General features: G+C 38.2%; 1 protein-coding gene across 1 annotated transcript; it reads right to left on the bottom strand.

Annotated features, from left to right (window-relative positions):
- Window positions 1–2345: 2345 nt before the first annotated feature.
- arf2b (ARF GTPase 2b) lies at window positions 2346–11300 on the bottom strand. The gene is made up of 5 exons (XM_084741533.1): window positions 11149–11300; window positions 8876–9033; window positions 7543–7653; window positions 4710–4834; window positions 2346–4261 (listed from the first exon to the last, which is right to left on the bottom strand). Exons 2-5 carry the CDS (start codon window positions 9021–9023, stop codon window positions 4100–4102), a joined length of 546 nt encoding a protein of 181 aa, XP_084597659.1. The 5' UTR covers window positions 9024–9033; window positions 11149–11300; the 3' UTR covers window positions 2346–4099.
- Window positions 11301–11670: the final 370 nt, after the last annotated feature.

The raw sequence follows: 11670 nt of genomic DNA, 5'->3' as shown, positions 1-11670 counted from the left end.
TTTTTTTTTAATATACCCAAACTTTTACTCTAGTCAAATGCAGTAATTTTACTTGTAATATTCTCATATACTGCCATTCTTCTTTGCAAATAAAAAAATACAGTAGTGGAAGAAGTACTCAGGTCAAATATTCATGTAAAAGTAATGTAGAAACACGTAGAAGTAAAACTCCTGCATTCAAAACTTTACTCAAGTGAAAGTACAAAAGTATGAGCATCAGAATGTACTTAAAGTACCAAAAGTAAAAGTACTCATTATGCAGAAAGGCTCATTTCTAAATAATATATATTATGGGCTTATAAACTAATGCATGTATGATTTTAATGTTATGATGGAGCTAAACTGTCGTGTAGCTTCATATATAATAGTAATAGTAATATTAATGATACTGCTACTACTACTACTACTACTACTACTACCAACTGCTGAGAAAATGTGATCAATTACTGAAATGTGTGGCAAAATATTGGCATGATAAAAACATGTCAATATATCTGTTATAATTCTGACGCACTTGTAGGTTTCTTTGAGTATTTCGCTACTTTATACCTAAATTTTAGATGATTAGTACATAATATTATGTCATAATATCAGAGGTTAAGTTACACAGCAGTGTTACACAAAATAATTAGAATTAGACCCACATTTACCAGCTGCAAAATTAATGATTTTTACACATGAATGCACCAGTTATCATACTAAAATATAATGTAGCAGTAAGTAGCAGTATATTAATCTGAAAGTGACGATTGTGCATAATGAGTATTTGAATTATATTATTATTTTATTTATTACAAGTCTTACATTCAGTGAACTTCAGTAAAACTAAAAGTAGATCTGAAACATGACAAGGGGCCACGAGGAAAAACAGCTGCTTTAAGTGTTTTTTTTTAGAGTATTTTATAAACTTTTCATGTTTTTTTAATGTAAAATCTTAATTTAAAAGGAACTGATAACCATTTCTATTAAATAAATATAATGTGCTGAAAAATAAAACATTTCCCTCCAAAATTTTGTATATTTTTAAGCAAATTTTTTGAAGCAAAAATATAAAACATTACATTCTCTGTTCTGTGAGGTCTGATGTCTTTAAATGCTTAAATTTAACATGTTTCTTTTCTTTTTTTTTTCACATTTTGTACCCAGTATTAACAATGACCATATCCTCAGTTGCACTTGTACTTTCTCTGCATGTTTATGATGTTGTGTACATGAATTTGATAAGACATGTGGGTTTATTCTATTTATAGGGAGCTATGTTTAACATCTGGGCATGGATGAAAATGAGTATCTGGCTCACCCTGTCTTATTTACAGCCTGTTCTCTGTTGCTCAGTTCTGTCCCTGTCAGATATAAAATATTAATAACATCAGTCTTCCTCTCACAGAGTACTATTTTCACCTTAATAATACTTGATACACAGCAGTATTCCTGTTTTTGAAAAGGCTAAATCTAATTAAATTTAAACCTTATAAATAGCTGTAATTATGGCTGTTTGTCTCCACCTGGTGGCTGAATCTGATTTTCTGTGACCAACTTGTTTTTTAAAGTTTAACCATCAGGGTTAAATATTTACTGAGCTGTGAACCTCGTGGCTGCAAGAAAAGTCACACATTTGCTGATGAAGTTAGTTAATATTTCTCACCTGGATGGCAGCGATGTTTCGGTTTCCCACAACTGCAGGTTTTTCAGGAACACAAACTTTCACAGACGATCTGCCAGATCTCAAAATAGAAACCTGATCAGCACTAATATCTGAGAAGCCCTTCAGCAAATCCTCAGAACACTGCTGTTGATTTTTTCTTTACTTCCTCAAAATTACTGCAGGACTTACTGTGGGATGCATAGTTGTTTATAATTGTTAAATTAATAAAAATGTTAATGGAGTTTGGCAGGCAGACACTGAACTCATCGTCCAGAGTGTTCTCAGAGCAGTGGCCTTTTGTTTTCAGGACAACAGGCTGAACATCATATTAACAGAAAAATGACACTTGAACAGCTGAGAAACTTACAGTAGAGGATTTATTTTTGCTTGTTATGGTCAGTTTATGAGGTTAATCAGATCCTGTGCTCCTGCAGCCTGCAGCCTGCTTGTCACTCCTGTGTTGTATATTTAACAGGATTTCAACCTTTTTAATATTCTGTCTGTGGCTCCAATGCGCTGTTTGGACTGCAGTACTCATTTTTGGACATGCGAGTGGCTACATATTTCTCCTTTAAAGTAAAGTTTAAATGAATTCACTAAAGTACCGGACAAATTAGAATTGTGACCTTCATGTGCAGCTTTAAAAACATTCATGCTGAATATGTGAAGCTGAAGAAAAGTCGAGCACCGGAGCACAAACTGTTGGATCAAATCATGTTTATTAATGTGTTCAGGAAATCCCCACGGAAACAGTTTACAGGGGAACTTACAGATTTACAATCATTCTTGACAGAAGTGCCAGCTTAACCCCCCATGGTTCGACACTGAGAACGCTTGCCGACTCTCCAGAACAGTTAACTGCACACCCATTCCCCCTTCAACAGGTCTACCACCAAGTCCTTCAGCTCACTGATGCCGTATTGACAGCGAGTGCTTTCTTGTGTTGGTCGTTTCACTTGTGAAAAATGCAGCGCTATAATGAGAAGTAGTATCTTGTCAACACACCCAGACATGTTGTACTAGGCTTCTTCATGTCTGGACCGTTCACAGTTTAACAGCCTTCATATTCGTATTTGGTGCCAATCCTTCATCCCAACCAGGAAAATTAGACAGCTTGATGCTTTCAGATTTTCAAAATAAAACTGCCAACCGTTGGTGAGAAAAAAAAACAAAACTCAAATCATATGCAGTTCAGGCCCTCGAGGATACTTTCATATACAGGATTTGTCATACTGCTCAAATGCATTTGGTTCAGCAGTCATAGTACAAATAGAAATGCTAAAACTAGTTACAGAAAAAAAAAAACACATGTAACATCTCTTAAAGGAATAACATGTGAAGCTTGTGAATGTATCAGGACACCTGTCTCAGTTAACCGGTTGAAGTTTGTGAATGCCCAACACCTTGTTTTTGGACCTACGTGACGTAGGAACACTGTCAGAATGATTAATTGTACTGAGGTCATCTCGAAAAATCCAATTTAATCCAGGGAATTAAACGCCAGCTACCAAAATATTCGAAAAAGACAAGAATTGCATAATAATCGCAGATTCTCCTTTTAAAGTAGATTTAATTTTTTTTTTAAAGATTGTTGGCTTGCCTTGTGCTTCACGGTCTCGCTTAGTGGGGGAGAAAGGTAGTGTTCATTGGAGAACCATTGCTAAGAATAATATGTTATATTCCAATATAATAATAATAAAACAAACAGCATGATTTTCAAATGACACCAGAATGATCGAGGATGGGCATTTTTTTTTTCCTTTTCTATTTTTGATTTGCTTCGACCTGATACAGGTTAAGATGCAATTTACTGAATCTCTTACTGGTGGGTTTGAGGTTTCAAAATCAAAAAGAGGTTAAAATGAACATTTAGCATTCAGTCTACATCAGGTTTCTAGTCAACATAGATATATACTACAGGGAGGGGGGGAGGAGAGCTTGCACCCTTGCTCTTTCTTTGCCGTATGAAAACCATGCTTCCTCTGGAGAGTAAGGGTGGGGGAGAAGGGGGCCGTGCAAGACTTGGAGTGGGGGTAGGCTGAGTGGGGCAGAGGCTGAGTTTGGTGGATGGAGAAAGGGGCTTGAAAACCAGACTGCTGATTCCACAGGAGGTGTGTAAAAGGCACGCCAGGGTTACTCCCAATCCCAGCCAACATACACAGAGACGCCTTCACACCCACGCACACTCGCTGAACACACAAGGTACACGCGCACACACGCACACACACGCACGCCCAGACACGCACACACAAGCAGCACAGGCTAGAGCCCCAAGAGTACTGACAAGGGACGAGGGGAGAAAGCAGGAGGGGGGGAATGAAGGAAGTTCTTGAAAGAAAGAGCTGGGGTTGAAAACTGGGTTAGATGGGAGCGAAGGGGCCTGGGTCCGGTGCTGCCGCTGTGTTGAAACAGAAAAAATAAACAACAAACAAAAATCAAAACTGGTGGAATGGATCATTTCTGGTTCTTCAGCTGGTTGGACAGCCAGTCCAGGCCCTCGTACAAGCCGTCCCCGCTGGTGGCGCAGGTGGCCTGGATGTACCAGCTGCGCTGGCGCAGGGCATGCAAGCCCAGCTTGTCTGTGATCTCTGCAGCATTCATAGCGTTGGGGAGATCCTGGAGGAGGAGAAGAAGAAACCGTCATGATGCAGGTTTCATGTTTGGCAGGTTGCAAGACAGTTACCTCGACATTTATCCATAATCAAAAGTAAAGGAGCACTGCAGCAATTTAAGACATGACACATTCTCAATCTTAGTTTTACAGGGTGTCTACACGCCAAAAGTCTGACAGATATAGCAGCCCAACATCAGTCTATCAAAGCTATATCAGTCTGTATCGCTATCAACATGTATTGTTCGATATGTGCAGATATAAACATGTTTTCTAACGGAACATAATCCAGGTTTTCTATTTTTTAGCTTTTTGGGCAGCATTTTACATAAATTTGATTCAATACTTTTTCTTCATTCAAGTTTAATAAATATATATATATATATATACACACACCTTTTCAAACTCACTCTAAGGCCATTCAATAATGAAGAAACTGAAATGTGAGCTCACCTGTTTATTTGCAAAAACGAGCAGCACAGCGTCTCTGAGTTCGTCCTCAGCGAGCATTCTGGACAACTCCTCTCTTGCCTCGTTCACTCTCTCCCTGTCATTGCTGTCCACCACGAAGATAAGCCCTGCAGACGAGAATACGGTTCACTGTTAGGACCAATAAACCGCCATAACTGCTCTATTCCACACGTTTTGTGCTGGAGCTGTATTATTATTAACACACAGGCGTTATCTTGTGGTTCCAAAGCATTTCCTTCCGACAGATCAAAAGCTACGGCTCTGTTCAATTAATAATTAATTTGGTGCACATTGTTCCTGCTGCTCCATGAATCTCTCTGACCCCACAAATACCACATATTTAAACTGTGTAGTAGAAGAGTGCAGCCCAGAATGCTGTGGATCTAACGTGGCTGTTATCTAAATAAATAACCTCCAAACATGTGAGGATTATACTGATAAACTGGAACATGAACTGCAAGGAGTCAAGTGCACAGCTCAGCTACTGAGCTGCCCACGTTACTGTCAAGTGTAGAAAAAAATTCCAAAAATAAACTCAAAATGTGTCACTTGGTAACTGCAGGTCTGAAGAGTGTGAACACTTGAATCATCATGTCTAACAACTTTAGATGCAGTTGAATCTATTAGTGCTGTCAGATCATTTGAGACTTGCTCCTATAAATGATTCAAATGGAACATTTTGAGAAAGCAGACACTTTATCAGGGAGACTCAAAGTAAAAGATCAAATCAAACTACAAAGAAACCTTCATGTTTTAAAACTTGCATGTTGCTCCGGCCTCACAGTGAGAGTTTAGTCTCTGAAAGCTGATGGAAGAAACTTGCACTGACAGCAGTGACTGGCAGTGTAACTATACAGAATCTTGTGTTGATTTTTGATAGAGCAGATATGAATTCTTCATGGCTGAAGACTAGAACTACGAGGCTGTTCAGACTCTTCTGTCAATCCAGTCAGTGTTCGTACACTTCCTGATTTATGAGCCAGTGCGCTTGATAAATGTTTTATCATCCTAGCAGCTTACTTAACATGGAAACGTATAGACAACACTGGCCTGTCAAGAGCTGACACTTGCTTGGGTTACTGCTCCAGCATCTGTACGCAGCACCACTGACTTGTTGTCTATTAAATTACAGACTCGCTGTGAACAAAACATCCCAAAAACAAAAGGCATCTGCATCCACTGCAAAGATGATGTCTAATACCACAGTGTTTGTTTCCTTTAACCAAACAGTGTGATTCTTATTTTCAAGATTTTAACTCTCTAAACTGTGAACTTCTGCCAGTGAATACAAAAGCATCCAACTTATTCTGCACTCTATCTTTAAAGGGAGTTGGAAGACTGGCAGAATTGTGCCATTTGGAAAGGTCATCCCTTAAAATGAAAGCCAAATACTGTTTGAGGAATCCAACATTTGAATTGAATAGAAAAAAGGGCAATACCCTGTTATCCGACGGCAGGTTTGCATGCTTTCAATGATTTTCGATGGAGATGTTTAGGCATAATTTTTCTCATAGTAGATTTGAGCAGCAGGTCTCAAGCTTTTTGGCTTGTGGCCCTTATTACAAAAGAGCATTTGCTTCTGAACAGGTCATTAAGTGTTTAGTATGGACATGAATTAGCAGTTCAACTTAAGTTATTTTCTCAAATAAACTGGACAATGTCTGTAGTTGCTATTTACACATGTGGCACACAACAAGAGGCTGTCTGTGCCAGACACGTTCTCACCTACTGCAAACACTGTTTGGTTTAGGCGGGGTTTGACACCTGGGTAAAGCGTGCAAGATGACATTGCAGTGTTTTAATTTTGTTGTTTGCACCCTTGCGGTCTAGTTGTACGAAAGAAACATGGGCTCAATTTGACATTACACATACTTTGTTCTGGAGAGAAGGCAGGGTTAAGTCTGTTAAATGTCCAGTCCAACTGATTCAGACATTTGCATTCTGACATACAGCTCCTCTGAGTGATATCTAGATAAGTGTTTTTTTTTTTTTTGTTTTTTTTTGCATTTGTAAAAGGGACATTCGAGTGATTTTCCCTGCTCAGATTATTGTATTTGAACATTCTGTAGCTAGAAGTTGTTAAAGTATTAAGTATTTCTCAAGAAAACTTACAGAGGTTCCCTTTAATCAACTTGGGATGACTCAGTTTTACTTGGGGGCCTCTTAAATGGTCCCAAAATCCCCAGGTTGGGCAACCTGGTGGCAGAGGTTGTGATATTTTCCAGACAGCAAGTCAGTCTGTGTATGTATGCTGGGCCAAACATCAGCGTCTTTACATTCTGGAGTAAACACCAATATATTAGTACGACATGCTGTTTCTGGAGCACTGCTCTTTTAATTAATGATGCTGTAACTAATTGTCTCTAAAGGATTCACACGTTCAATTTCACACTTGGGTGGTCAGTGTGTGGATGATGATGTTTGCTGAGGCTAGATGTTTGTCTGGTACATGAAAGGGAAACAAAAAGGAGCTAAAGCAGGAGCAAAGCGGTCTCTGTGGGGCTGCTCAATCAGCTGAAATCACAATAGATTTCTGTAGGCAACAACTATAACAAGAAACACAAGTTTAATTGAGAATTTACCTGCAGGTTGCATCATTAGTAGGAAACCCTAAGCAGTATTAGCCCACCATGGCTTCACATATTCTAATGAATTTCAGGAAACAGTGACACAATAAGCCCTTTGAGATGTGAACAATAGTGTATGAGTCACTGGTTGACTAGTTTTAAGATCATCTTTTATGCACCAATGAGGCCACCTATAGGCAGTTAACGTTCACTGTCACTACTGACAGCTCAGATACAGTCCCCCTCACCTTGAGTGTTCTGGAAGTAGTGGCGCCACAGCGGCCTGATTTTGTCCTGACCGCCCACATCCCACACTGTGAAGCTGATGTTCTTGTATTCTACAGTTTCAACATTAAAACCTGGACAGAAAAGGAGAGAAATGGATGAAACACAAAAAATAAATAATTTCAGTTTTGAATGCTGACAGTCAACCTGCCAGACAAAACAAGGCTCAATATCCAACAACACATCCAGTTTAACATTTCCATAAATCAAAAAGAAATAAATTAATTTAACCTCCAGCTCAGTGTATAAGATAAAGGGCACTCATCAGGGCTGTTCATCTTTTTATGTGTCCATGACACAAAAACTATAAAACACTGAAAGCTAGTATCAAATCTCTGTGCAGATACCTAATCTTGTGTATTTATGTTTTTTATCAGATAGTTCCTGTCTTATGTCACAAGCTCTAGCACAGACAATTGTGTTTAGACAGTATCTAAAATGTAAGAACTGTGTCTTTTTTTAAAAGAATAACAGGTTTTACAAAAATCATTTACATATTTAATATTAGTCCAAACTCCAGAGTTCATACAGATTTTCAAGAATGAAATTCAGGCACTGTCAAGGTACCTAAAACCAAGAACTTCCAGAGTCTGGAAGCCTTCATCATCACATCTAAACTGTTACTATAAATACATTTGCAAATTCCTTTATACCCACAGCAATCAATGTATTTTACCACTTTATTTTACCAGCTATTAAATTTAACTCTGATTGTACATCTTGATCAAGATTATTTAGCCTAATGCTTTCTAATTTCCAGTGTTAGGGAGCAATAGAAAACCTCACTAGCTGTGAATGACAAACATTGCAAATTGATCATTTCATTTCAAATATTAAAGTGTCTTGGTTTGCATGAGTGGTTGTGTAGATGAAACACTGGATTAAGTTAAAAATCAAGTATTTTTCCAAGGAGCATATAATCAAATTCAAGCATATTCCCCAATCTTGAAAACACAATGGTTGAATTCAGGAATTTTCCAAACTTTGACTTTATTTTTTAGTTCATTTTTATTTTATGTAACAATTTTACCCATTTTGGACTGTATTTGCTTTAGGCATAATTCTAGTATAGCTCATAAGTTAAGACAACATTTAATATTTTAAAAAGGTATCTTCTTTTGTTAAATGAATAACAGGTTATAGAGAAAAACATTTACATATTTGGTACCAGTCCAAAACCTAGATATTGTATTGACACTACTATCAAAAACATTCAGATGATACCTTTCATAACAAAAACTGGTAAACATAAAAAAAGTGAACAAAATGGATTAATACATAGATCTCCATACATACCAATGGTAGGAATGGTGGTGACTATCTCTCCAAGTTTCAGTTTATATAGGATGGTTGTTTTTCCAGCAGCATCGAGCCCGACCATAAGAATCCTCATCTCTTTTTTGCCAAACAGGCCCTTGAATAAGCTCGCAAATACATTCCCCATGGTGACAAAGCTGTCAAAAGCAGAGACAGAAACACAGTTAGGATGAAAGTAACATCTGTTGTGTTTCAGTTTCAGGCAGAAAAGTCTACCAACAAGATAACTGCCAGTTAGTGAGGCTGATGTACAGGTGTAAGGCTGGAACTAATAATTCATTTCATTATCGATTCATGTCAATCATTTTCATGATTAACAGATTAGTTGTTTGATGCATAAAAAGTCAGAAAATGGTGCAAAATTATGGTTTCCTAAAGTCAAGGTCCTCAAATGTGTTGTTTTGTCCACAACAGGAAGTTCAGTTTATTGTCAGAACAATTCTCTCATTTTATTACAGAATCACTTCTAGCCATTTATTTTTGAGTTTTAAGATTAAGTCTCCAGATCGACAATCAAACTAGGATCACTCTAAACTGACATTAAGAAAAGCAGACAAACCGATTTCTTCCCTCATAGTTCAAACTTCCCCAAAATTTGTTTTAAGTTCAAATATAATACTTTTTCTTTTGCTGGGAACCTCCTGCACCCACTCAAGGACTACTGTTGGTCCCCAGACCCTAGTTTGAAAACCACTGTAATAGAGGACCAAAGACAGCAAATAATATTTCTATTTCTGACGCTAAAAATCAGAGAATCTTGACATTTTTACTTACAAGTGACTCAAAATAATTATTTTACTTTCCATTTTTTTTAAGTTATTTTTATACTGATACCGCTTTTCTACTTGTTTGTTGTTGCTTTTATGTTGATGTTGCCTTTGCTGTTTTTATTTTGTCTTTTGTTTCTGCAATGTTAAGTTTCCTTTTATAGTGCTGTACTAATAAAATGTATTACTAATTGATTATCAAAATAGTTGATTATTTACTCATTAACAATAGAGCTGCAACAATTAAATGACTGCTTGTCAACTATTAAATTAATTGCCGGCTATTTTGATAGTCATTTAAATCAGTGTGAGTATTAAAAATAAAAATCAAATTTCAAATTGGAGTCAAAGACACATGCTTCTTAAATGTGAATATGTTCTTGCGTCTGTATTTTGTAACTTCTAATCGAGAAAATAATCGACAAATTAATCGAAATAATCCTAAATTGCAGCTCCACACAGGTGGTAAATAAGTTTTATCATTACTGGGAAGTTCAGTTCACAAAACATGTTGATGGCAGCTGTGTACTTGAGCCAGAGGAGGCACAATGAAGGTAACATGGAAGGAAAACAAGTTAGATGTTTACTTAAGCTAATGGTTAAACGTTTAGGTTACATTTTATGGCTATACGTTACCAGCCAGCTCGAGCCGTCAACAGCCATTCCCTAACGTTTCCTTTCATTAACTTCACAACACAGCTGTTAATTTATCATTGATTAGCAGATAAAATTCAAAAAAATCCAGGGGCAGCTACGTTGTTACCCCGGATAAACTGGGAAGCTAACTGATCAGCAGATAAGAAAGGCCTGTTCCAGCTGGCAGACTCTGTCCCTGTGCAATAGCAGCAGGGATAATGTTACTGTATGTGTGAGCCGTCACAAGACGCTAACAGCTAGCTAACAACACCTCGACCTTAGCGAGAGGCCGACAATCCAGCAAACGGTGAATTTAGTATCCATGCGGGTAAAATGTTAAATAAAAGCCGCGATTGTATGGAGAATCATTAATTGACTTAAATGAGGGAGGAGACGATGTTATGAGCTGTTAGCTGGTTGGTACCATTCGAAGCAGATTACCGTTAGCCTTACTAAGGGCGGATGCTTCACTTAGTTAGCCTGCTAGCTTATGTTAGCTTGCTGCTAGCGGGCGACAGAATTTCGCAAACGGTCGGAAGAAGACCGCTGTTTGTCACACACGACGACAAACCAGTAACAAATCCAACACAGACACGTAATGTGAACCGTGGGTGAAAATTAACTTCGATATTTAGCTAAACCCACAGTGACAGCTCCTTCATCGGTTCATTGCCGGAGCTAGCTAACGGGGCTAGCCGCCGTTAGCTAAATGCCGCGTCACAGTAAAGACAGAACACCGTGACGTCATGTTAAACGGCAAATAAATCGCGTCGTTCGCACAGAGCAACACTTAGTTCACAATACATGACATTTTAGGACGAAAAACAGCCCGTTTGTGCGGATTATTACCTTTAGAAAGACAGCTTCTCGATCTTTCCGTTATCTTTCACTGTCACTCCAAAATGGCGTCTTGCGCAACCAGGGAGACACCGGCGTACGGCCACTTCCCACTATCACAGCTGCTCCAATCACAGTAGAAATGGTGTAACTAATGACCCGCCTCCGATATCCTGCTGTCCAATCACAGCGTCAGCAGATCCCTGTGTGCACAGTGCACAAAATGTCGAGGAAGTGAACCGCACACAAGTTTATTCAAGTTTCAGCCACAGTGGACGACAGGACAGGCTGGACTTCGTGTGTTTTCTCTTGTTATGATAGCATGTGAAGTCCAGCTTAACTAAATGCTGCAGCTAACATTTGAAAATATGTTACTGATACCGGATCGGGCCAAAGTATGGGGACAGACGTGTTCTGTGGCTGTAGTTTCAGGATTTGGGTTAGGGCCCTTAATTCAATAATACAATAGAACAAGGGTGTCAAAGATAAAGGTTGACTTCTTAATTTTATTTCAGGTCAAATGTCTGGAATGAT

The sequence above is a fragment of the Lutjanus erythropterus genome, chromosome 17 (assembly GCF_056507025.1).
Source record: "Lutjanus erythropterus isolate fLutEry1 chromosome 17, fLutEry1.hap2, whole genome shotgun sequence".
NCBI classification, from domain to species: Eukaryota; Metazoa; Chordata; class Actinopteri; order Lutjaniformes; family Lutjanidae; genus Lutjanus; species Lutjanus erythropterus.
The sequence above is the reverse complement of the archived record's forward strand: the minus strand, read 5'-3'. Positions and strand labels throughout refer to the sequence as shown.

Excerpts from the sequence above, each read along its gene's own strand:
- arf2b (XM_084741533.1), bottom strand. The coding sequence starts at position 9,023 with ATGGGGAATGTATTTGCGAGCTTATTCAAGGGCCTGTTTGGCAAAAAA. Across the intron at positions 4,835-7,542 it reads CTACTTCCAGAACACTCAAG|GGCTTATCTTCGTGGTGGAC; the intron begins GTGAGGGGGACT and ends TCTCGTCTGCAG. Across the intron at positions 4,262-4,709 it reads TCGTTTTTGCAAATAAACAG|GATCTCCCCAACGCTATGAA; the intron begins GTGAGCTCACAT and ends CTCCTCCTCCAG.